This window comes from Zootoca vivipara, chromosome 4 (assembly GCF_965207765.1).
Source record: "Zootoca vivipara chromosome 4, rZooViv2.hap1.1, whole genome shotgun sequence".
In the NCBI taxonomy this organism is placed as follows: domain Eukaryota; kingdom Metazoa; phylum Chordata; class Lepidosauria; order Squamata; family Lacertidae; genus Zootoca; species Zootoca vivipara.
This window is the reverse complement of record NC_142587.1, coordinates 33,477,110-33,502,871: the sequence shown is the minus strand read 5'-3', so window position 1 is coordinate 33,502,871 and position 25,762 is coordinate 33,477,110. Positions and strand designations below refer to the sequence as shown.

The 25,762-nt window shown below is 40.2% G+C and overlaps 1 protein-coding gene across 3 annotated transcripts in view; it reads left to right on the top strand.

Moving 5' to 3' along the window:
• The window catches only part of DHRSX (dehydrogenase/reductase X-linked), an 87,595-nt gene that overhangs the window by 46,321 nt on the left and 15,512 nt on the right, over nucleotides 1-25,762 (top strand). For 2 of the 3 annotated variants that reach the window (XM_035114815.3, XM_088667690.1), the window contains exons 4-5: nucleotides 10,823-10,924; nucleotides 19,006-19,213. In XM_035114815.3, the coding sequence (XP_034970706.2) occupies nucleotides 10,823-10,924; nucleotides 19,006-19,213 (310 nt within the window). The remainder of the gene's footprint in view (nucleotides 1-10,822; nucleotides 10,925-19,005; nucleotides 19,214-25,762) is intronic. The other variant, XM_088667691.1, reaches the window with a different exon arrangement.

Here is a 25,762-nt window from a genome sequence, read left to right as displayed (position 1 = left end):
TTACTGGAATATAACAATTATTTGATAAAATGTTTTTAATGTTTTATTTTATTGATGCCTGTCCTTTGCTATTATTCTTAAGGCCTGGGTGGTTTCACAAGGCTGCCACTGTCCATATTTCTGTTCCCTAAAATGCTGTTACAAGATTTTAAAGGAGCTTAATACATTTTCCATGCTTTTTCATACTAATCTTTTCATATTTCATTTAATAACGTCAAGCAGCCAGGTGGTATTTAATGGGCTAAATCAGGAGGAAAAGAAACCCTACTGCTTTTCTAATAAAGTACAGCTGATAGCTAATCTTGAAATGGATTGGATCTTTGAACATCAAACCTTTTAGCTTCCAGCATGCTGACAAAAATCTCACAAAATATAAAAAAAAACCAGCAGTTGTTGTAATAGGTGAAGTGCTGAGATGTGCTGTACTAGTTTCAGATACTACTACTACTAGGCAGCAGATTGCTTCTCTCAAAGCACTCCCTGTAAAACATGAACTTTGCACTAACTTTGCACATAAAAGTGAATAATCCTTTATTTTATCAGCCTGGTACTATCTTAAAATGTAGCACCCATTACACACACACACACACACACACACACACACACACAATTTCCTAGCACTGATAAAGTGCATTTGATTGCAGATTGACTGAGGTCACAAAATTCTATTTCATTTATAGTTGAAAAGAGATACATATCACCTCTTGTCTTACCACCAGTTAGATTCTGTCAGGTAATGTTTCTTCAAGCAGTTCACTTGCAACAAATGGTGGGGAATTTGCTTTTACCGTTATCATTTTGTATATATGTAGCTTAAAACATGAAGATAGCTGATATAAACTTAGGAGTGTTCTTTAGCTGTGTGTTGCATTCATAAGGTGCTGTTTTGATCCTACTTGTTTTGCATGCTCTTTGGTTTGAGGATTTGCAGATTTTTAGTAATAAAGCTAGATATGCACCAGTATAGAAATATATCCCTCCCAGTCCTAACTTCACTGTGCTGTTATTGTTACTCTCTCTCTCTCTCTCTCTCTCTCTCTCTCTCTCTCTCTCTCTCTCTCTCTCTGTGTGTGTGTGTGTGTGTATGTATCTTGAGACAAATCTATGGAATTGTGAAGTAATGGGGAAGGGGTGTGTGTGTGTAACTCCCTCCTTCCTCTCTACCCTAGGAAAAAATGTATAGTACAGTGTCTGGTGAAAGAATGTGAAAGAAATTTGAAAGAAGAGGAGAATTGACAGTGGCGAAGAAGAGGAATATTAGAAGATGTGTGCTCATACCTGGATAGCTCAGTTGGTTAGAGCATAGTGCTGATAATGCTAAGGTTATAGGTCTGTATTTTATTCTGCATCTATGTTATGGGTCGTTGGACCACTATATATATATATATATATATATGTTGTTGTTTAGTCGTTTAGTCGTGTCCGACTCTTCGTGACCCCATGGACCATAGCACGCCAGGCACTCCTGTCTTCCACTGCCTCCCGCAGTTTGGTCAAACTCATGTTCGTAGCTTCGAGAACACTGTCCAACCATCTTGTCCTCTGACGTCCCCTTCTCCTAGTGCCCTCAATCTTTCCCAACATCAGGGTCTTTTCCAAGGATTCTTCTCTTCTCATGAGGTGGCCAAAGTATTGGAGCCTCAGCTTCACGATCTGTCCTTCCAGGGAGCACTCAGGGCTGATTTCCTTAAGAATGGATAGGTTTGATCTTCTTGCAGTCCATGGGACTCTCAAGAGTCTCCTCCAGCACCATAATTCAAAAGCATCAATTCTTCGGCGATCAGCCTTCTTTATGGTCCAACTCTCACTTCCATACATCACTACTGGGAAAACCATAGCTTTAACTATACGGACCTTTGTCGGCAAGGTGATGTCTCTGCTTTTTAAGATGCTGTCTAGGTTTGTCATTGCTTTTCTCCCAAGAAGCAGGCGTCTTTTAATTTCGTGACTGCTGTCACCATCTGCAGTGATCAAGGAGCCCAAGAAGGTAAAATCTCTCACTGCCTCCATTTCTTCCCCTTCTATTTGCCAGGAGGTGATGGGACCAGTGGCCATGATCTTGGTTTTTTTGATGTTGAGCTTCAGACCATATTTTGCGCTCTCCTCTTTCACCCTCATTAAAAGGTTCTTTAATTCCTCCTCGCTTTCTGCCATCAAGGTTGTGTCATCTGCATATCTGAGGTTGTTGATATTTCTTCCGGCAATCTTAATTCCGGCTTGGGATTCATCTAGTCCAGCCTTTCGCATGATGAATTCTGCATATAAGTTAAATAAGCAGGGAGACAATATACAACCTTGTCGTACTCCTTTCCCAATTTTGAACCACTCAGTTGTTCCATATCCAGTTCTAACTGTAGCTTCTTGTCCCACATAGAGATTTCTCAGGAGACAGATGAGGGGATCAGGCACTCCCATTTCTTTATATATATGTTCAATACCTGTATGGGAAAACTTCATATTCCTGCATTGCAGGTGGTTGGACTATATGATCCTCAGGGGCCCTTCCAACTCTACAATTCTATAATATCTAACAAAGATCCATTGCAGGAAGACCAGCAAGGATGTGAAATTTCACATATACATGCACCAACTCAGGGGTGAATTGAGGGATAAGGACCGACTGCAGAAAGCTTGTAGGGTGCTCATAGGACCATAAGGACAGAAAAGTTGCCTTGTTGGGTGTCCTTCCTATATTCTCTGTTCCAAACACCAGGTATTTGGTTTCATGAATCATGTCATCCTTGGTCTTCCGGATAACTGGTGCAATTGATGCAAGCAGCAGATACACAGGCATGAATTTTTGCTAGCATCTGGATCAAGCCTTTTAAAAATACTTCACAATTATGTGCAAAGCATGTGCAGCTCTGACTGAGATGACACTAGGAATTGTGATGGTGTGCTGAGAAAGCAGGACACGGCTGTTATTCTTACAGATTTCTTAGGAAAATGTGACTACTAGGTCTGAGGAAACGAAATAAAAAAGAGGTGACGAGAACACTTTGTATTAGTAAATTAGAGAACAAGCTTGGAGTTAAAACGGGGGAAATTAACTCATTACATTAGACCTTAGTGGCCTTGCTGGCTAATGCAGATTATTAGACACATAAAATGCTTTGACATTAGGCCACAGTTTATCTGAAGGTAAGAAGCTAAAAGAGTGGAGAGCTATAGCAATTAGAGGGGGGATAGTCAATGTGGTGCCTTTCAGATGTTGTTGGACTACAATTCCCATCATCGCTGATCACTGGCCGAGATGGCTTAGGTTCTGCAACTTCTCCTAGACTAGTGTTACCATTCAGAGAGAAAAAGTTACAATGTTTTTAGCTGGTTGAATGGTTCTATTCCTCTCAGATTTATTTTATTGTTGACTGGTATTGCAATTGTTCTTACAATTGTAAATTTCTTTGAAAGAGCACATATTCAGTCACAAAGCTCACTGATTGACCTAGGTGAGTAGACTGACCCACAAATCTCACAAAGTTGTGAGATGCAAGGAGGTTATGCATACCATCCTGAACTCTTTGGAAGAAAGGTGACGTTAAAGAAAGAAAAAGGAAAGTAGTTGCATTAGTGAGTATAATATTTGCAAATAGAAATTGTTTACTTCTGTGCTAATTAAAAGATCCCTTAGGTTGAGTTTACATGTGTGTGTGCATGAACTTAATGAGGCAATTAATATTTTCTCTCCCTCAACCCACCTCTTTGGAAACTGCTCTTTAAGCTCCTCAAATTTTAAAATTCAGCTTGCTCTGCAGTGGGACTGCTGTTAAGTATTGCTCCCTTCCTAAACTGTTTACAGTATGAGAGTGAGTAGTACCCATGCTAAAGAGGTTTGTACTTCTCTCTCTGAGGGCTATCAAAGGGCTAGGATCACTTCCTCTTTGCTGTTAGGAGTGCTGTGCATTGAATAATTAATAGGTGTTGCCAGGTCCCAATTTATTCCTGTTTTTCTATTTTCACAGTTGTATAACAATGGCATTATTTTACTGTAAGTTATTTATCATTTTTAGTGCACCTTGGAGGCTGGTATTGCAAAGTGGGATAGAAAGTCAATTTGGTTATTTTTTTTGTTGGCAGCGAAGTTATAAAAACTTTGTTTGATAAAAATAAGTAGAATTGGTTATTTTTGTTAACAGCAAGATGTATAGAGAATAGCTGTGTTCGTATTGTTTACAGTTATATTCTATTGTAAATTCAAAATTAATTCTATTGTGTTTCATGTTTGTTTAGTACAGTATGTGGATCTGGTCTGGGACCATAATAAATCATGAGACTTGTAGTCATTGTGGTCCCTCACCCTCTAGAAGGGTTGCTTTGAAACAGAAGTACAGTCTTGGGTGCTTTAAAAAAAACAGCCTTAAAATATACACGGTGTGGATGTTTTGGGCCATCTAAAGAGAGAAAAATGCAGCTTTAGTTCAACAAAACTGCTGTGGCTTTAAAACCATATGCTGTTGGTTGAGCATTTAAGCCATTTTCCAGAAGATACCCTGCCAGCTTCCACTGTGAATCATTTAAAACCATTAAAAGGGGAACCTAGCTTGTTAAAAGTATTTAGGCAAAATACCAACTGGATCAGAGCTCTAAGACGTGGGTGATGTATAGTGCAAAGAAATTTGATACAATCTCATGTGGCTTCTTTATTGGTTTCTAACTTGTCATGGATTTTATGTCTGGCCTGCAATTCTCATTCAACGGCAATATTCCCTTGGGTAAAAGGGACAAAGTCCTGACGAGAAACATGGTGATCATCTGTTGTTCACTATATAATTCTAGAGATTTGGGTTCTGGAGAGGAACTTTTTAGAAACAGTTTAATGTGTGAAGCACTACAGTTATTTTAACATATTCCCCTGTAATACCATCTCACATTCAGTTCTACATTGGTGTACATTGGGTGCTTTAATTCTACAGTTAAAAGTGCAAATTATGAATGTGGAACCTATATGCAGTAGTGTGTCTCTTATAGATAAACTCGGCTTGATAGGAATTGCTGCCAGGAGTGGTAGACTCAGACTTGCAGCTAAAGATTATGTACACTCCTACCTGGATTCAATAAGAATCCCCAGCCTTGCTCCCTGTAAATGAAAACAATGTCTTAATCCGTCCCTGGCTATTTATCTTCCACTTAACCGAATGATGTGGGCTTCCCTGGATGCCTTTCCGCTTGTACTAAATGCCTCAGAATCCTCTTGTCCTGGCAGCTTGGATTTTCAACACTAAGTAAATTGTTTGCTTCTTGCTTTAAGTAAATAAACATATTACATCAATAAAACAAATGTAACTATGTGGACTCTCTCTCTCTCTCTCTCTTGTTCCGGAATTCCGTTCGACTTCCAAAATGTCCGGAAACCAAAGTGCGGCTTCCGATTGACTGCAGGAAGCTCCTGCAGCCGATCGGAAGCTGTGGAAGCCCTGTCGGACATTCAGGTTCCAAAAATAGGTCGCAAACCAGAACAGTCACTTATAGGTTTGCAGTGTCACTATAAAACAGATACATTCAACAGACTTTGGTGGGAAGAATTTACCAGGATATCCTTAATATGTAATTCTTAGTGCCTGTAAGATGGGAAGGGGAAAGGGGAAAGGAAGGTAAATCCCTAGATAGTCTGTCTATCTTTTTTTATCAGAAATATGTCCAAGCTTTCCTGGACTCAGCTAGATTTGTAAAGAAAAAGTGATTTATATGTGTTGTATGGGTCATATAACATTGTGCCACCCGATGGCGCTGTGGAGTCCCGTTTTTCTCTACCTGTTTCCCCTGTTTAAATTTGCAACGCGTTTAAATGAAACACTTCTTTGACGTGTCTAGATCCAGCCCCTCTTTTGTTGCAGATCAACAAGGGTTTGTTGGCTCCCAGTGGCAACAATAAATATACTACAGTCTTATGTGCATGCAACTGATTCATCAATGTCACATCTTTGAGCCTCAGTGCTCCTCAGATGTTAAATGATGATTCTGTGCTGAGACAACTTGGCGTTAGAATCGTTAGTGTAAATATATATATATGAAAGATATATCCCACTATGGCTGTCCAGTTTTAGAGTTTTGTGATAGAATCCCTGTAGTATCACAGTTATCCTTCAAAATTTGCATTGCTCCACATTTTGTGATGTTGCTCTCCAGCCAAAATATGTGGGAAAACAGTGTATATTAGTGGAAATAGCGTGAAAGTGGAACAATCATGTACAAAATGTATAGGAGAAATATGCATGAAAGTGCATGTGAATTTTGCTGTATTTTTTTTTAAATGAACTGACACTGTAATGGAGTGAATTGAATTTAAGATTGCAAAAATGAGAAATTGATGGTTATATACAGAATAGCACTATGGGGCACATCTTATCAGTGTAATGATTTCTCTTAGTGCATTGAAATACAACCACCACCTCCCCCAAACTATTCCGGGGCTTATTCCAACTCTGGAATAGATTTGGGGATGCACAGGGGGAGGAGAAGGGGAATCTCCCTTTCACAGGTGGAACTTGTTATGCTTATGCAATAATTTAGCCAAATACCACCCTGAGAAACCAAAATTATCATATTAATGTGTTCATATACTCCAGTGGCATAACCTTGTCCTCTCATCTCTTGTATAGGTACCAAAGGTCTTTCATTAGCAGATGGCTGTGTGTGTTAGCTTTGATGTTGGATATTACCAACATATTGCACAGTGCTGTTCCATAAGCACTGTGACTAATTTATCAATAAAAAAGACACTTGATAATCCTTTGCTGAATCCTGACACGTTCATCACCCACATAACTCATTTGCAACCTTACAAACTTTGCATTAAGAATATGCATGCCAAAATAGAATCACGATTACGGAGCAGTTCTCTGAACAGTCTATTTGCTCTTTTGCATTTCCTGTCTACAACAGTTGCTTAATAAATGTGATGGGATTAAGAATGTCTTTGAAGATTTCATTGCAAATAATGTGGTGCTTCAGTGGTAAAATGGGAGTTACTAACAACTTGTTTGAAGGCAGTGATCTCTTTATTAGGTGAGAACCCACAATCTAAGGTGGGAGAAGTTGAATGGCTGAAACAGTGACGGTTAACAGATTGCACCTTTTGGTTTCTTTTACAGTTTTTCAGTGAAATATTTTCACAAACTAATTTAAACTACCGGTATATGTTAGGTAGAAAGTCAATGTAACCTAAAAATTGAACTGATTCCTCCCCTCAAGGCTGGCCTCTCTTTTTTCCCTTTCCCTTTTCTACATAAAGCTGCTCTTCAATCCTAGCTGGTATTTAATATTATCATGTGTTTGACATGGATTAGCATATGCAAGTAGACGTGGGTGTTTTTCGTGGCAAACCCAATTTATTCCTTTTCCTTTTGAAACAGAAAGCTTTCAGATAAAACTGGAAAATCTTGTTTTGTAATAGATTGACAAGTAATCTCCTTAAAAGTTTGACATGGCCACCAAATTCAGAAATAAATAGGGCGATAAACGTGCAGAAAATTATGGCTGTTGTTGACATGGCGGCTTTTGCTACAGCTGCAAAGTTATTTGACAAACGGGTCTTGTTTAAACACGAGCACTTGGGTGTGGGAGCAACACCATGCTGACCAGGTCTCAGGTCTTATAAATTTGGCTGCTGAGCCAAATATAAGAAAGCTGAGGACCTTGGCATTCATTGTATTTTTGGGGTGGTAATTCTTGTGCACCATCCCTTCACCTTTAAAAATTTTTTGCTTTCCAAAAGAAAGACATCACTTGTATTTCCTGAGCTGTTTTCTCTTTTTACCTTGCAGTTCCTTCCCTGGGAAATGCACATTAAGTATCAAAGTGGCCCCATGAAACAGGAAGGGAGGTTGGATGGTCTTCACACGGCAGGGAATTTTATTTTATTTTTTAAAAGCTGGCAGAAGGTTTTGTTTGTATTTTGAAGCCTCAAAAAAGAGTGTCATGGAGGCTGGATATTGTGTTTCAGTAGAATGCTGAATCCCACAAAGAGGGAGGTGATGCAAAGTAGGACAAAACTGGTTAGAAGTTGCAGGACCATGGACAACTCCCAGTGAGTTCCTGTGACAAAGGTTGGGAACAGGCTGAAGCCTTTGAGGTCTCCATCACTTGACCACTTCTTATAGGCTCTATCCCTTGTGGAGAACTTCAGAGCCTTTAAAGGGCAACTCTTCTGGCCTGAAGATGATCACTTTGCCTCCATTTCATAGCCTTCTTCCTGGGACCACCTGGGACCACCCAGCATATCTGGATTCTTCCCACCATTGTTGCAAAGGAAAGGATGGTGCCTCAAAATGGTGCTAAGGATTCAGTCTTTTTAATATCATTATACTGAGCTTAGTAGTCCAGGAATAGCAGCAGTATATTCAGGGGAGAATATATTTTTAAAATATGTTTCTTCTAAATCGCTAAAAAGCCAAATGCATTTCAGAAAAAAAAGCCATTGTCAAGGGTAATCATCAGGAAGCAGGTTCACCTATCAAGTACAATGTTGAATTGATCAGAGAACCTTATTTTCACTTAAGTGCTTCTGCAGAATGATGTTTTCAACCAAAACATAGGTCCTTTTAAAAAAAACACAAGTACAGTACTTTATAATAACTGTATTTGAAAAAGATTGATTTATTACTACAGTTTTCTGGCTGTGCCTCTTCCTTTACTTCTCTTAGTTTTTTTGTTTTGTTTTTTTGCGCTTCCCCCTTCCTTTTGTCTTCATTCGGTTGTTGTCAATAACAGGAAAAATTCCCTGTGGCACCATTCTGCAGGTAAGGATCTGGCAGCCTTACTCAGAAACCTATTCCATTCTGCACACTTTCTTGAGAACAAGTTGTACATAGATTTTTCCGCATCATAAAAACCTTGAGAATCTAAACTCTTTGCTTCTCCTCGGTATCTGACAAAGTTGTAACTGTGCAGCTTTTCTTGAGCATGTTACCTAGGTAGAATTACAAAAGCCTATTAGCACAAAGGGGGGGGGAAAGCAGGCGCATTTGTTGTTGCCTGCTTTCATGTCTGAATAGAACTGATTTTCGAAAGAACAGAGGATAATTTGCCAGCATGTATTGCTAGAGTTTCCATATTTAGATTTTAATGTTATCAGCTCTTGTTTTTTAGTTTCTCTTTGGGAGGGGGGGAACCCCATTTGGAGCATAGACAGAATTGCTATTACTAGGTATTTTGAAGACTAATGGGCAGCTATATTGAAGCTGCTATGCATAAATTGTACTGGATGGTAAGAAGGTATGGTTTGAATTTGTTTGTATTCTGTGATTTCTCTTCTTTTCTTTGCCCAGAACTGCTACACATTCAAAAATCTTGTGATAGCTATTCATATATTGATAAGGAAAAGAATAAGACACATGCTACATTAGTAATGGCTAATTTAGATCTGATCACATTCTTAACCATCAGTTTTGAAGCCTGCTTACTCTGAAGTAAATCCCAAAGAGTTCACTTGGCATAAACTAGCCATGGTTAAGCATTTACCTGGGGGGAAGCTTTACAGACCTTGGTGTGTGTGTGTGTGTGTGTGTGTGTGTGTGTGTGTGTGTGTGTGTGTGTGTAGGATTCCACTGTAAGTCTGACTGATATCCACAAGGAAAACCTATGGGTTAACTTAATGTAAAGGTGGGACTTTAAAGGGTATGCGAATTGTGTCCCAAAAGATTTATCTTTTGGTAAGCATATTTAGGATTATGGTCTAATTCTGACATGCAACCTATTATAATTGTTATAATTATAGCCCCTCCATTAGCTCTGTACCTATTAATCCTACCCTTCCTCCAAGGGACATCCCGTGTTTATCCTTGCAACAACCATGTGAGGGTAGGTCAGGTTGGCTGGGAGCTGTTGGTTGGCCCACATACAACATACAACATCATAGGTGATGAGTTGCGATTTTCAGATGAGTAGTGTATGTCAGATACCAGAGTCTGCAAACGCAGAAAACAGGCAGCTCTATCTGTAACAAGTATCAGTGTGCTGAATGCATTTTATACTCTGTTATGCAGCAATGTTTATTGCATGTTGATCTACGGCTGAGCATGAAACGTCATTTAAATCTCTCCAAGATAAAACATATAGGCCTACAATATTTATAAATGTTTTTATTTGCTACCATTTCCCATGGTTGGTAAGTGATCGTAAGTAAAAGTGTCTCTACTTATTTTTCTGCAGGTGTCTAAGAGAGGCTGGGTGAAAATATTTCCAAGCCCTCCTAAAGAAATAACTAAAGTCCAATGTTTTCAGACTACTTCTAGTGATGCATCCTGACTGGCACATTTAATGTCGCTTCACATTTGTCCTTATTGTCCAGGAATTTTGGCTTTGAGATTCTCCCCTGAATATACTGCTGCTATTCCTGGAATACTAAGCTCAGTATAAGGATTTTTCTTAGTAATGCTTAGTAATGCTGACCTTGGCTAATTGCATTTATACATCTGTGAACATGAGGCCACTGAAATCAGTTTCCTGATAATGGGAGGATAGGTTTGATATGGCAATGTAAATGTGCATGTTTCTGGCATTGTGGTCAAATACCCCTTCTGCTAGCATAAATTAACAAAATGTCCTGGTCCAAAGTGAGCTATAGTATTTTTTCTTAAATGATCCACTAATGAAAAACCTTTTTTTAAAAAAAAAGTCTGTCCAGACTCCTAAAACAAAAAGTGGAACACAAAGTAAAATATTAAAAATATGTTTATCATGTTATATTGTTAGTAGATTATGTGGAAATGCTGCTGGTCTACAAATAACTTAAAGGTCAAGTTGCAGGCACTCAAACCCAGTATGAATACTTTTGTTTTTCACTTAATTGATTGGGCCATTGTTTTTCTTTTCCCTCTTTCAGTGGAGTTTTTATACTGTGATTTGGCTTCCATGAAGTCCATACATCAATTTGTTCAAGCATTTAAAGCAAAGAATTGCCCACTTCATGTCCTGATCAATAATGGTAAGTTTTCTTAAAAGTTGCTTTTTAGATGAGTGCTCACCTATTGGGATCCATACCCTTGTTGTATATTTTACTCCCGTCACTTAGCAAAAGAACTGTGCCAGTGGGCACAAAGTTCTTGAACCTGATAATTTTGTCCCCTGACTTCTAAGCTAAAGGAATCGTTTGTGCAAGAACCTGATGTGCAACAACAGTGGAAAAGGGCTAACTTGATATCAGGAATTATGAGGAAGCATCCAGTATCAAATTGTCTTTATATTCTCTGGCAATCTTCCTAACTTCATATGTTCTGGACTATAGTTCTCACCAGCCTCAGCCAGCATGACCAATGCTCAGGGATTATGAGAGTTGCAGTCCAAAACATCAGTCCAAGCACACCATAAGCCAAGAGGGTACAGTAAAGAACCACCATGACAATCAAGGGATGGAGCAACCAATGAGCGTTCCTTGCCTACTGAGCATGCCCAGTCCTAACTGGGCTAGAACATGGGGTTTGAGAAAAGGGATTCCCCTTAAGACTTCTAGTACTACTGTAGACCTAGGGGTTCACCCAGATCTGCTGATAATTTCTTTTGGGGCATGAATGCTGCCATTCTGGCTAGATAGATATATAGATATAGATATAGATATACAGTAGTACTGTATTGGTATCTAGGAAGTTTTCACATTCTACACTGCTCGGGACAGAACAGTATCTGCTCCAGATTGTACCCCAGGTGACAGGTGGCAGTAGAGAGAATGTTAATGGGAATAGCAAGGGACAGAAAATGCTCCCCAGGACCAAGAAATGGGCTTCATAAGTTGATAGAAGCAGGGGTGAAAAAAGTTATAAGTAATCCAGGTAGCAGTAGGGGAACAGGAGAGCTTGAAGGAATGAGCTTCAGTTGGGCACATGGATTATTCTCTTCTTTTCGTTTGCCTACCAAACAATAGATCCAATTCTGGCTGAGGAGGGAAGGAGGAGGATAAGTCTGTCAAGTTTAAACCATGAAGCTCCCTTGGGAGAATGTAACAAAAGAAAAGAGATGGTGAAGAATTGAAAGAAGTTTTGATTCAGTCTGACTTTTATGTAGTTGGGCGTCTTGCTTGTTTTCTGGAAAAGGGAATCAGGTTCAATGGAATGAGAAGGAAAAAGGAGGAAAGCCAAACGTTTCAAAGGCTTGTCAGTGTTTCCACACCTCAAATAGTGTCAGTAATGAAATTCATGTCCTATTGCCACCACTGAACATAAGTAAGTTGCCTTGTTGGTAGGAGATGAGATTCTGTGCCACATGAAAGTTATTCACTGGGCTTCTTCTGATAGACTTGTTCAGTTGTGGTGGGATCTTTAACCAGAACCTAATCCTTCAGAAATTATGTAGCATTTCCTGTCTTTGGCATCAGTTTAAGATGCATTCCATTTTCATTTTGTACCACTGGTAGAGTAAGTCTAGGCCAGTCGTTTCTCTTCTATTAAATACGGTTTTTGTTTGTTTGTTTTTAAAAAGCATAGACTTAATAACTAGTAGCATGTAACACTAAGCACTCCAGTTCTGATCTCTCTGGTTGAGGAACTCCTTGCGAGTCGAACGTCTTAGCTCCCGAATGCCGCAAACCCGGAAGTGAGTGCTCTGGTTTGCATATGTTCTTTTGGAACCCAAACGTCCAGCGAGGCTTCCGCGGCTTCCGATTGGCCACAGGAGCTTCCTGCAGCCAATCAGAAGTCGCGCCTTGGTTTCCAAATGTTTTGGAAGTCAAACAGACTTCTGGAACAGATTCTGTTCAGTTTCCAAGGTACTACTGTATAAGAATAGCCTGCTGGATCAGGCCAATGGCCCATCTAGTCCAGCATCCTGTTCTCACAGTGGCCAACCAGATGCTTGTGGGAAACCAGGAAACAGAATCATAAGAATATGTACTGCTGATGCTGATGATCAATTGTCACATTATGGACCACCTTTTTTAAGGAGAAATATTCCCTTTTGTTTTGTTTTAATAACTAAAATATGGTCATTATTTCAGCTAGATTTTTTGGGGGGGAGGGGTTGATATGCTGTTAATTAATTTGATAGAATGTTGATGAAAGCCAGAATAATTTTAATCCCCAGGAGGATTAATTTGGGCAAAAATAAATTGCATACAGATTAATCCAATAATGGCTGCTGCAATTATCATGGAGGGGGGGTGGGGGGAATCATGATTCATTAGTTTGGCTTTGGTGGGAAAAGCCTGTTCATGTGAATAAGCTCCTAGGCAATGATGTTCTCAACTTCTACTGAATTTCTTGCAAATGCCACGCAAGACATGAATATTTGCAAGCATGATGGGTTGATTTAAGGGCAGGGGTGTAGGTTCCTATATCTCCACGTCTGTTCCATTTAGTTTAATTGAGGACCTGAAGATTTGTTGAGCACACTTTAAATTAATGTTCTCACAAACGTCAGGCAAAAGTGTGCAGTTTCACAGAAAGGTCAAGTCTTCTCTTTTTAGGCTTTCATTTTGCTTCACAGGAACTATTCTTCACAATGCACAATGTTCATGTGCACTGGTTACATTTTCAAAGCAAATGTGTAAAAAAAAGTGCATAATAAATGGTTAATTTAGGTTAAAAAAGCAACTTGGTTTTGTATTTCTCCATGAGTGGCAGGAGAAAATGTATTTTATTTCTCCTTGATTTAATACGCAAATTAGTGCAAGTACTGCTCCTAAGCTCAGTTGCCATTACCGCCTTTAAGGTACCAAAGGAGAGAACACTGTGATTTAATAGTGCCAAAAGAAAAAAAAGAGCTGCAGACTGCATGAGAAATGTATGCACACTGTGAGCCCTTTTATTTATTTTTTGAAACTCCAGACCCCCTTTCTTTCTTATTTAATGCAAGGTATTGTACAAAGCAAGTATTAAAACCTAGCTGAATGGAAAATAGCAATATATAAACTATTTTTTTTTAAGGATGGGTGAATAGGCATGCAAAGTAGTCTGTTGACAAAGGTCTTGCCGTTAAAAGCATGGAAAAGCACAACATTCCTCTTCTGTTGCCCCGGTTAGGAAATCCTTGTGTGGGGCTAAAAATCAAATCAAATCAATACTGGTCTGCTGAGAGATGTTAAGTGCATTCCCCCAAGATTCTCAGCATTTTACTCTGTCAGACTTTTCAAGGACGTCACTTTGCAATTTTCTGGTGTATGTACATGTCAATTCCATATTTGTATCTGTGGAGGCTTGCATGACTTCACATGCTGGGCTACCTTTCTAACCTTTCCAAGTTGAGTTGAATGGTCTGAAGGGTGGTTGTAAATGCGTTAGCCTGGTGGCACTTGCAATCCTCTCTGTGGCATAACTGACAAGTCTCCCGTATTCCCTGGGAAACCCCCGTTTTTCCAGCCGTTCCCAGCTGGAAAAAGTTTTTTTTGTTTCCCCCCGGTTTACTTACTGCCCGGGGGAGGCTCCTTCTGCGCATGTCTGGAGTCTCTGGACATGCACTGAAGCGATTTCTGGCGCGACGGCCATTTTGGAACTGGGTGGAGCATGCTCAGAAGCGACTTCCGGTGCTGCTCTACCCAGTTCCAAAATGGCGGCAGCGCTACTTCTGGTCTGCCGATCCCTTATTTTTCCGGCAGGAACTTGGCAGGTATGCTCTGTGGTCATGAACCCTGCACTATCTCCATAGATGCTAATTAAGAACACCTGAAGAGGACTATTATGCCCATGGTGTGTGGGGGAACCCTGCTAGATGGCAGGCCGTGACTCTTGCACACCATTTGCATTAAAATTGTGAGAGATCTTTTCCCCCTCCATCAGATCTGGCAGATGCTCAACATTTTAAGATGTTGGGCTTCATACTGTTTCTGTCGGGTTGCTAATAAAATGCAGAAACAGCCTTTTCGTGTGTTACAAGTAGGGATGGGGGAGGATTTCGGTTTGGAGCAAACTCTTCTGGTTAGTATCTGACATACCATGCTCACATCTGAACATAGACATGTGGGTTAGATTGCACACCTATGAACATTTCCAAGTATGGCTTCTTCCAGTTTACAGTTTTAGGGGTGTCTCCCACCCCGGGCATTTTGAGGGCTTCAATTTATTTCTGACCTAATGAAAAAACATATCTAGGTGACTTACATGCACAATCTACAGTGCAATCTTAAATGGGACTAGGAAGGGTGAGTGCAAAATGGCAGATTGTCCACCATCTCTAAAGCTTTACTGACTTATATGCCTGAACAGGCAGGAGGTTCTATAAGGGCATCCTACCCCCTTCTCCCCCTGTGCATGGATCTTTTTATAGTTCTTTAGTTCTCTCATCCCCCCCCCATGCGATTTCAATTGGAGATAATTAGTTGTGCCATCTCCAGTCTGACATAGGTGGCTGGTGTGATCCTGGAGCCCCTTGGATGAATGAAAGGGCCTTGGATCCAGTGTCTTCAAAAAAACACTCTGTTTGGGGACTAAAAATGGGCCACTGCTGACAAAAGAACCACTAACTGCAGCCCTATGCTCACAAATATTATCCATGAAAATAGAGGAAGCTTCCATGACAGATGCACAGTTCGTAGAAGGCAGAAAGTCTTCTCTTCTCTTTCCTAATCCCCCAAACTAGAGGATTTGGGGGTTAGGATTGCTGCTGTTTTGTGTCAATTTCTACTATCAAACTTGAAAATTCAGAAGAGATGTTGTCTTTGGGAAGCTTCTTTTGCTATCTAGTTTTCTAGTTGTGCTGCAAACTTCTGTTTGAGAAATATATTTACTTGTTGTCATAATGATATATGATTGCTTTGAATGAGAAATTGCTGCTCGTAATCCATCTCTCTTCCTCTTCCACCCACCCACAAATATCTACAATTAGGCCTATCAGCTAATTTATGTTGATGGCAATTGTTGTAAAACATTTTTTAAAACCCACAGATCTTGGAACTGAATTTTTCCTCTCCAGAAATTAAGCTCTGTTTCCTTTGTCCCAAAATCAGGCTTTATTGTTCGAGTGACTGGATACATAAATTCGTTTAATTAAAGTCATGGGCACATACACAATGTAAACCCTAGAAAGTTTGTTGGCATCAGCTTATATTGGATTGAATATTTTTATCCAAGATTTAGCTACTAATTAAGGAAGTTACTATTTTCAATGCAAATATGAACTCCATAGCAGGATGTCATTGGACTTTTTGGTCACTATATTCTTAGTTGTATTATTCAGTAACTTTCACCCTCTTCTAGAAATCATGGACTGACATTTGAGATGTTTTATGGTTCACCAGGGTGGATAATATTTATACTATTATTTGTTTGTTGTTTTATTTGAAGTATTTTAAGGCTGCCTTTCGGAGCAACCAACCCTCTCAAGGTGGCTTACATAAAAGCTTACAATTAAGGAATAATTTTAGTTTTACATACTTCCATGTATCAAAATGCATAGAGCGAACCTGCAACCAGTCTTATCTTCTCTTGTTGCATTTCCAAGGGATACCTCAACAGTATCACATACATCACTTTTTATTTAATGAAGAAAGTAGGTGGTTTTACACACTTCCATTGTTTCTCTTCATTCCCCCCCTCCCTACTTGGTATAGATTCTTTCCAACTGAAGCTTTCCAAATGTTCCATGCACTTAAATGCTCTCTCTCCAGTGTGGATTCCCTCATATATCATAATGTTTCTCTTTCTGTGTATACTTTCCTAGGAGCAATCCCAATTGAAAACAGTGGGCTATAACAGAGTAAACATGCATAAGAATGGCCTGTTAATCTGTGGATTTGCTAAACACTTCACCCAGGGCAAATCTGGGGGTGGTAATACATGTACACACAGAATCCCCCTCCTTTGAAAATGTAATTTGCATTGGAAGGAAGAAAGAAAAACCGTTGACCCTATTGCAAAAACACACTTAACATTAGTTTGGCCTTAAGTGTGGTGAGGAGGCATCTGTGAATAAGGCAAAGTAGGGACAATTTATCAGAGATGAGGGGCAGATTTTTCCAGTTTGTTTAAGATTTTGAATTCTAGAATGTTGCTTTCCAAACATCCCCCCCCCCCCTCAATACCTGGAACATTCTCTTCTCTGATGTTGGAGCTCTATTATTTTTCTTGCCATCCCTTCTTGCTTCTGTAAGAAAGCACACATCAGCCGCGTATCTGAGCTAAACCATAGGGTGGTTTGAGTGTGAGTTTAATGGCCTAGTTCATACAAAACCCAAAGCCAAACCATGGCTAAGTGTAACCACAGCAGTGTTCAGGAAAAAAAACGTGGTAACTACAGCTTGTGAGGCAAATCACAAGCATCTGGTTTAGATGTAACACTAAGCCCAACCATGGTTTAGCTTGGAGCAGTGTGGCAGAAGCAGAAAACCACCAAAGTGACTGTAATTTTCCTGTAAGGGTTCATGTTCAGCCATGGTTTGGGTGGCTTTACATTACATTTCACTGCATCTCAGTGAAATCTTTTTTTATTGCAGTTAATTTTTTCCTCTGTTTGACCTGGCTGAGCCATTCCTGCCTCCTTCCCAAAAAAACATCTTAATTCAGAGCCAATTCAAGTACATAATTCAGAATGGATCTTGCTGAATGTCAGAGTTAATGTGCAATTATATGGATTGCCTCGGAATCTTGATATCTACTTGCATGTACACTAATAGGAGATCGGAAATTGCTAAACAAAATATGCATTGGCACACACTGTACAGATTATTCATAAATGCACTTGCTGCTGCTTTACTTTTTCTATTGATGTCTGCTTAATCAAAAGCTTTTGAAACCAAGCTCGCTAAACTAAATTAGTAGATTGCATATAAATGACAGTCCTATCAAAACAGAGAGGGTTGGGTTTTTTTAATAATAAAAAGGTGTCACTAACATTCTGTCTGCTGCCAATCCTTGTTCCTGAACTTGCTGCCATGTGCTATCAGACGCTAGGGAACATTAGGAATCCAAAGGCAATTAGCAGTGAAATCTATTCGAAAAGTAGTTGATTTGTAAGAGCTCTCTTAAGAAAAGTTTAGCAAAAGAATTTTCAGAGTGGGCAAAAGACGAAAGTGCATCGTGTTCTTGGCAACAAATAGTTTCACAGTTATTGGCAGTAGAAAAATAGAACAGCTTTTGTTGCTCAAGTTCACCCCTTTAGGACCCATGAGTAAAGCTGAGGACATGTTTGGATGCTAGAAAATCAATAGTCTACAACTTTTAGTGCCTGGTGAATGTTGTGTAGTTAATAATTTAAAAAGAGGAAGTTGTTCTTCCAAGGCTTTCCCTTTTATCTGAAAGCAGGTCTCTGTGTATGTATGTTTGCATTATTTCCTTCATTTCCTTCTAGCGCTCAGCAGGATTAAAATAGCACAAACATACATTTCAGGAAATACTTTTTTGGGGAAGCAGTTGTATCTCTTTGGAGACTAAAGACTGTTGGAGATGGCGAGAAAAATATACAAATAGTGATTTATTTGGGCAGTATGTGTGTAGGAGAACATGATGAATATGTCTACAGCATAAAGTCAGAGAGAAACAATAGTCTGAGTTATTCTGCCAAGTGGACTGAATGAACTAAGTGTGCAAAATGTATACAGTAGAGGCAAAGCAGGCTTTCCCTGCCTCTAGGAATCTTTGAGCTAAGCTAGCTTAGGGCCAGTTCCCAAGGCAGAAATGAGGTGGGACAAGGTCTTTCTCCATTGTGCAATGCAAAAACAGTTCAGTAGTGAGAAATGGAGTTGCTTGGAATTCCCCCTTTTTTGTGAAGGAGCTCATTTTTTTTGCAGGTACTAGGAAGTTTATAAGCTTATATATATGTATATAAACACACACAGAGAGAAAATGGATGAATTCAGGTAGTTTTTAAAAACATTTTTATTATTATTTATTAAATTTATATACCACCCTTTGTGTAGTGGTGTTAAATATATCATGTTTATGAATAAGTAGTTTGTTAAGGGTGTTGGGAATTGTAGTTTTGTGACTGGCAAGCTACAGTTTCCATGTCTCTTTGAGGGGAATTATTTGCTTTCAAATGTATGATGTGTAGTAGCTTATATAGTGGTTGTGGTCAATGGACCACAAGCAGGCTCCTGTATACCACAAACTTCACCTGCACTCTTTCTTTTCTTTTTAAACTTCACAGCTGCAGTGATGCTGGTGCCTGAAAGGAAAACAGAGGATGGGTTTGAGGAACACTTTGGTATTAACTACATGGGACACTTCTTGTTGACTCACCTTCTCTTGGAAACACTGAAGCAATCAGGAACCCACAGCCACAATGCTCGAATTGTCACTCTCTCATCAGCTACCCATTATGTAGCAGAATTACGTCTTAACGATCTGCAAAGCAGGTATATTAAAATAAAATAAAAAACTTCACTATACCTCAAGTCTACAAAAAATTGAAACCAGAATCCCAGAATTTAGCTCATTTGCCTTGTAATTCTAGACTTACTTATTCCATGTTTGTATCCCATTCCCTCCCTCCCTTCAGGACTGGACAACTCTGAAAAGCTTCTTGCCTTCATGGGCATGAATTTTGGGTTCTGCACATCAAAGAATTTGCTCCCAGTACCAGCCTATTCTTCCTTCTAACACACACCCCTTGGAATGCACTGTAATAACATACGAGGGCTGCAGTATTTAATTGGGTGAAGCATTGTGTCCTGCTTAATCAGGAATCAGATTTTTAAAAAAATTAAAAAAGATTCGAAATAATTATTTTTAAGAGAAACACTTATGAAGACTCCAGATGGCAACCACCATCTTAAGGGCCATTCTGTTTTGTGTGTGTGGAGGGGGTAATACCTCTACAAAGATGTCGGCTGGGCTCTTCACCTTTCAGGGATGCTGTGGTTGCACCCGTGGGTTGAGGTCCAAAGTCCCTTCCAGCCCCATGATTCCATAAATTCATCCTCTAAAACACACACAAAATGACTTTTTCTTTAGGACAAGCTTTCTTATATGCAAATTAATTCAAGTTTAGTTGGTTTAATTTATTGATTACACAAATCGACATTTCTCTAATTGTGTGACAACCTTCCTAGTTAACCTTCAGAAAGGGGGATGTCTGGGAGGGTTTGCTAGGCAGAAGTTCTCACCCACAGCTGGAAATGATGCCCTTGTGACATGTTGAGGACTATAATTTCCCGCTGGGGAGCATGGGATTTGCAATGTCCTCTTACCTCCAAATTCATTAAGCCATGCAGAAGAAGAAACTACAATTTCGTGCTCCTCAATATTTCCCAGATTCTCTGTTGTCCGAGATGCTACCCTTGCACAGTTTTATTACAGCAAAGACAAGTAGGGAGGAAAATATTGTAGAAGGGCCATAGCTCAGTGGCTAGCATCTGCTTTGCATGCAGAAGGTCTCAGGTTCAATTCCTGGCAACTCCAGGAATGTTCCCTGCCAGAAATCCTGGACAGCTGCTGCCGCGAGTCAGTCGACAATTCTGAGCAAGAGGCTCCCTGTTGTTTGGTTTTCCAACCTACACAGAGTCTAGCACTTCTCCACTGACTGTCAGTTTCTCTCATCAGTTTTGCTCTCCAATTGGCAATATCCCCCTTCAATACCCTTGCCAATTGGCAGGCATTCTGGCATGTGTTGGATATCATTTATTCTATTTAAATGTTGCCAGATTTCTGTTCATCCACCTGCCTGCTCCTCAACCCTTTTCATTGGGTTAATCTGTTCTTCCTTTGCTCTGTTTTGGAAGAATCATAGAGGGGGAATTTATAGGTCTCTAATCCCAGCCCCTCCTTATTATACCCTATTACCAAGCCACTTTTCTACCCAGCCATTCCTTTTGCATTGCTAGAACTGTGTTGTCTTCTTCACTTGCATGGTGTGACTTTGGAGACTGATAACGGTAAAGGGACCCCTGACCATTAGGTCCAGTCGTGACCGACTCTGGGGTTGCGTGCTCATCTCGCATTATTGGCCGAGGGAGCCGGCGTACAGCTTCCAGGTCATGTGGCCAGCATCACAAAGCCGCTTCTGTCGAACCAGAGCAGCACACGGAAACACCGTTTACCTTCCTGTTGTAGCGGTCCCTATTTATCTACTTGCACTTTGACGTGCTTTTGAACTGCTAGGTTGGCAGGAGCTGGGGCCGAGCAACAGGAGCTCACCCCATCGCAGGGATTCGAACCGCCGACCTTCTGATCAGCAAGCCCTAGGCTCTGTGGTTTAACCCACAGCGCCACCTGATACTGGCTGCTAAATTCAACATCCTGACAAACTTGGACGGATTAAAGGAGCTAAAAAGTCATGTCGGGGTAATGCCTTTTTAGGTGTAAGAATGGAATGCATATGCTGTTGTCTTCTCTTCCATGGCAGCCTGATAGAACAGCCTCTGTGTTTCTACTAATGTAACCCAAGGCAGATTATGAAAGCCACAGAGTATGAACCTAGGTATATTGTGGAATGCCTACAGAGTGGAATATCTGAATATATCTGAGCACCTGTATGAAATCATTTCAGCTGAAAAATGCACAGTGAGTGTGTAGGGTTCAACCAGGCAGAGTGCCTTCTCAGTAGTGGCACCCTCCCTGTGGAACACCCTCCCTTCAGATGTCAAGGAGATAAAGAACTCTACAACTTTAGGAAGACATTTAACACAGCCCTGTATTGGGAAGTTTTTAATATTTGATGCTTTAGTATGTTTAACTGTACAGTGGTACCTCGACTTACGAACGACTCGACAACTGAATTTTTCGACTTACGAATGGGGGTAATGGCCGCACGCTTACGAATGTCTCGACATCCGGAAAAAATCTGCGGCGGTTTTAGATAGGGATTTTTCGACTTACGGATTTTTAGATAGGGTTGCTTCAACTTCCGATTTTTTCCGTTTTCAATGCATTCCTATGGGAAATCGCGTTTCCAGTGGCGTTTTCCGACTTAAGAATTTTCCGACTTACGAAGGTGCCTTCGGAACGGATTAAATTCGTAAGTCGAGGCACCACTGTATATATTCTGTAAGCTGCCCAGAGTGGCTGGGGAAGCCCAGCCATATGGGCGGGGTATAAATAATAAAATCACCTGTATTTGAAGAAGTGTGCATGCACACGAAAACTCATACCAATGACAAACTTAGTTGGTCTCTTAAAGTGCTACTGGAAGGAATTTTTTTATTTTGTTAATAAAATCACCACCACCATCATCAGCTAAACTTTGGTTTTGTAGCACATCCTTGCATTGTGAGAACTCATTCTGTTTCACAAGCCTGTTGCATGTGAGCTACACATTACCAAGGTCATGTCCTCCTTTGCTGAAGCACAAATCCAAAGCTCACTTGGAGCAGTTTTTTTGAATCCTGGCTTGCTTGCACAGTGTCAGTGAAAGATGCATAGGCTTAATTTAGGGGTGCCATTTGGAGAGGGTGGAAGGGTAGTGAACTCTCTCTTCCCCTGCTATTTCAGGGCTCGTGAGTATTCCTTTGGGTCACTTATAGCTTTGGTTACTTTAGAAGTATTTATTTTTATACTGCCTTTTGACCCTGAGATGGCTTCCCATGAGGCTCATTTCTCTCCCCCCTGCTTAAAAATACTGGGAACTGTAGTTTATCCCCACACACCTTCAGCAAACTACAGTTTCCAGGACTCTCTGGGGGATTCTTTAACGGCATGCTGGGTGTGCAGCCACGGTTTGCAAAACAAAACACCACAAAACCAACTTTTAGAATAATCAAAGAGCAGCGTTAAAGCTTTTACATCAAAAAACATTTCAGGACAGGTGGAACAAGAATTGTTTTCATCTTTCCTGTTCACCTGAAGGTCTTCAGGAATACCTGTCCAAAATAAAAAATAAAAAAAATCCTGTCCTACATTGCCACAAACCACATTTATTTTGTTTTGGTGGTGGGACATCTGACAGGGTCGCAGAAGATAACAAAAAGTAAACACAACAAATATCTTTAAGATTTATAACTTCTTAGCAATTTAATCTTGTACAGGTTTCTTTACAGTGCCGTGACTCATCTTCCCCCATTCCCTTTGCAACGCATACTACTGAAACCTGTAATAGTGCTCTGGTTTCCTCCTTACGATACGATAATCTTTATTGTCATTGTCCAATGGCTTAGCAAATTTCTTAAATGGCATTTCAACAAAAGTCCCATTTTAGCATGCAGTGTTTTGATAGCCTTTCTTCTGTGTTCTCCTCTGAAATTGCGTGGACACGAGAGAGCAAAATGTAGGTATAATCATGCCAGCTAGAATTTCTCCTGAATGGGCAGCTGTCTTTTCCTGCCTATTACAAAAGTCCATCATTTTGCTTCAAGAGAGGCATCTCAATTTGCATCCAGGGCTTCCATATCTTTGAAATATCACCCTCTTTTGTGGGGAAAACAAAAAGGAGCAGTATCTCCTTAAGATCCTGATTATAAAGCCCTTGGAGAGCAGTTGGACCAAACAGAAGGCCCACATTTTGTTAGTGAAGTATTGTATGAACAGTGATTTAAACAGTTCTTTCTTTATATGTTGACTGTAAAATAGAGCATTGCACCTACATTTGCTTATACTGCTCCTTAGTAACTTCAGTAAACACAATAAGGTATTTTAAGAGTAGCCATTACATTACTAAATATTAATCTAACTCACTTGTTTTCCTGTTTTCCACTGCTCCTGATTACCATTGTTACAAGTGAAATTGCCTTTAGACAAATGGCTGTAATGATTCCAGCCCACATATGCAACATAAGTCTAGGCAGTAATTTCATCCTGAACTTACCTTTTTTGCCTGAATATTTATTGCAGTGCTGTCAGTATAACAGCATGATAGATTAGGAGGTTTTGCATTAAAATGATTCTTAAGTAAAGTAGACATGAATATGTTGAATGAGCCCCTGGAGAACCTTTTTAAAGCTTCTGAAGCTTTCTTTGTTTCTTGGATACCTCATTTCAAAAGTTTTAGATCTTGGAAAATTCAAATAGTGAATACTATAAGCCTGCTTGTTCTATGGAATTCATTCCTGTCAATGTCCATTTAAACATTATGGTTTTTTTTACAGTTATGATAACCTCCATTTGTTTTCCAGTCAACAACACTGGTAAAATAAGCACAGATGCCACACACTGGCTAACACAAACAATACATTTTGTATGCTATTTTCTAGGCAAGATTTGCCTAAAAGCTCATTTGATGGAAATACTGTTGTGATTTGATTTTTCAGATTGTTTGATTTCCTTTATTTTTCTTGGTTTGGGATTTATTTCCATGAGGAGAGGGTTGCAAATCACATCGATTTGGGTGACATGCTGATTCAGACCATGGCCTAGCTCACAGCAGTGAAGCAGAAGGAGGACCACAGGAGCAGCATCATGGCCACAACGTCCTCTCCAGAAGCCCACACACTTCCTTATTTGCACAAAGCCATGATTTGTCTTGGTGCCCCATTTCTCTGACTTTGTTCTGTGGAACCCTGGGGTTCTGCAAAGCAGTGCAAGGGGTTCCGCAAATAAAAAATTGTAATGGTGGAGAAGCATGCACAGTGTGTGATTTCCACTGAGTTGCAGCCATTGAGATTAAATACCCTTCCTTTTCTTCCTTTCCAAGAGCTAAATCAGTAGTGGCCAGTGTAGGCAGGGCTATGTTGGGTACCTGGCTTCCCAAACCCTGTGCTTTGTTGTTCGTTACTGAAAGGGGGGCCTTGAGGCAGCAGGGAACTTACATTTGCCATTGCCATATCCCTCCTTCTCTTTGTTACTGGCAGTAACACACTGCATTGGGAAGCCCAGTAAGCAACACCCTGTCCACACCATACCACTACTGGGTTAAATTGGCCGTTGAATCACTTGTCATGGGAATTCTTTGTGCCCCTCTTAGCACCTTCCATTGAGCTGCAGCCTGCAAGCAAGGGTTCAGAATGCTACTCCTTTTAACACTGACTCCTTTTAACACTAGGGGAGTCTTGGCTTTGTCCTTCTCATTAGATCTGGGAAGTATCTGGGCAGCCGTTTCTACATACCGAGGGTTAAAGACATTCTGTGTTGGGAGTGAAGGCTCTTTATGAGGCAAAAAAAAATAGTTGTCCAAGTTACCTATATGTTACCTATATCATTGTCCTTCTCAGAACACCTGCGTCTTTTTGCTCTTCTAATTTCTGTTATACTTCTAGTGTTATCCAGGCTGTGTTTCCCAGGTCGTTTAATTGGGTCCACAGTCTCGTCAACAGTGAGTTGATTTATGACCAATTTAGGGGCATCTTGATGATGAGAGAAGACAAAGAAGATGGACAGGAACAAGCCCCCCAAAATCGGAATGTTCCTTCCACACTGTCTCTTCAGTACCCTGCTGTGCTGCTCCTACAGTTTGTTTGTATTGTGTAAAGAGTTTTATAATTTTAAAAGGATAAAAGCCCTAATAAAGTAAAAAAATCGAAGCATATAGATGTAATCACCAGAAGGTTAAGACGGCGGCTGTGAGGCTGATTAGCTCTTTGGGGTAATTTACAAGGCTGGCTTCATAACATTTTACAGTGTTGCTCGCTGGGGGTTATCAGAGCATATAAACAACCTTGCTGTTAGCAGAAAAGAGGAAAAGTGGCCAGCAGTCAGCCCCCGTGTTACAGTTAAAACAGAGTTTAAAAATAATCTGATAAGCGTGTCTTACCTCTGTGCCATCTTAAAGGAAACCCTTTGTTACATACTCTAACACTGACAGAGATAAGGACTCTTTCTGGTGAGAGCCAAAGCCTAAAGGATGACAAGCAAAGCAATGGCTTCTCCCATCAGTGGCTATCAACAGCAGAGTTTTTCAAAGTCTCAGAGTTGATGCTTCTAAAAGTTGCAGCTCTGGCTGGCTCCTCCAAGGATCAACTCCATCCCTCCTGTTTATACGGTCTATAGTTTTTAAAGTGAAGGGTTCCAGCTCTGCAGAGAGAGAGAGAGAGAGAGAG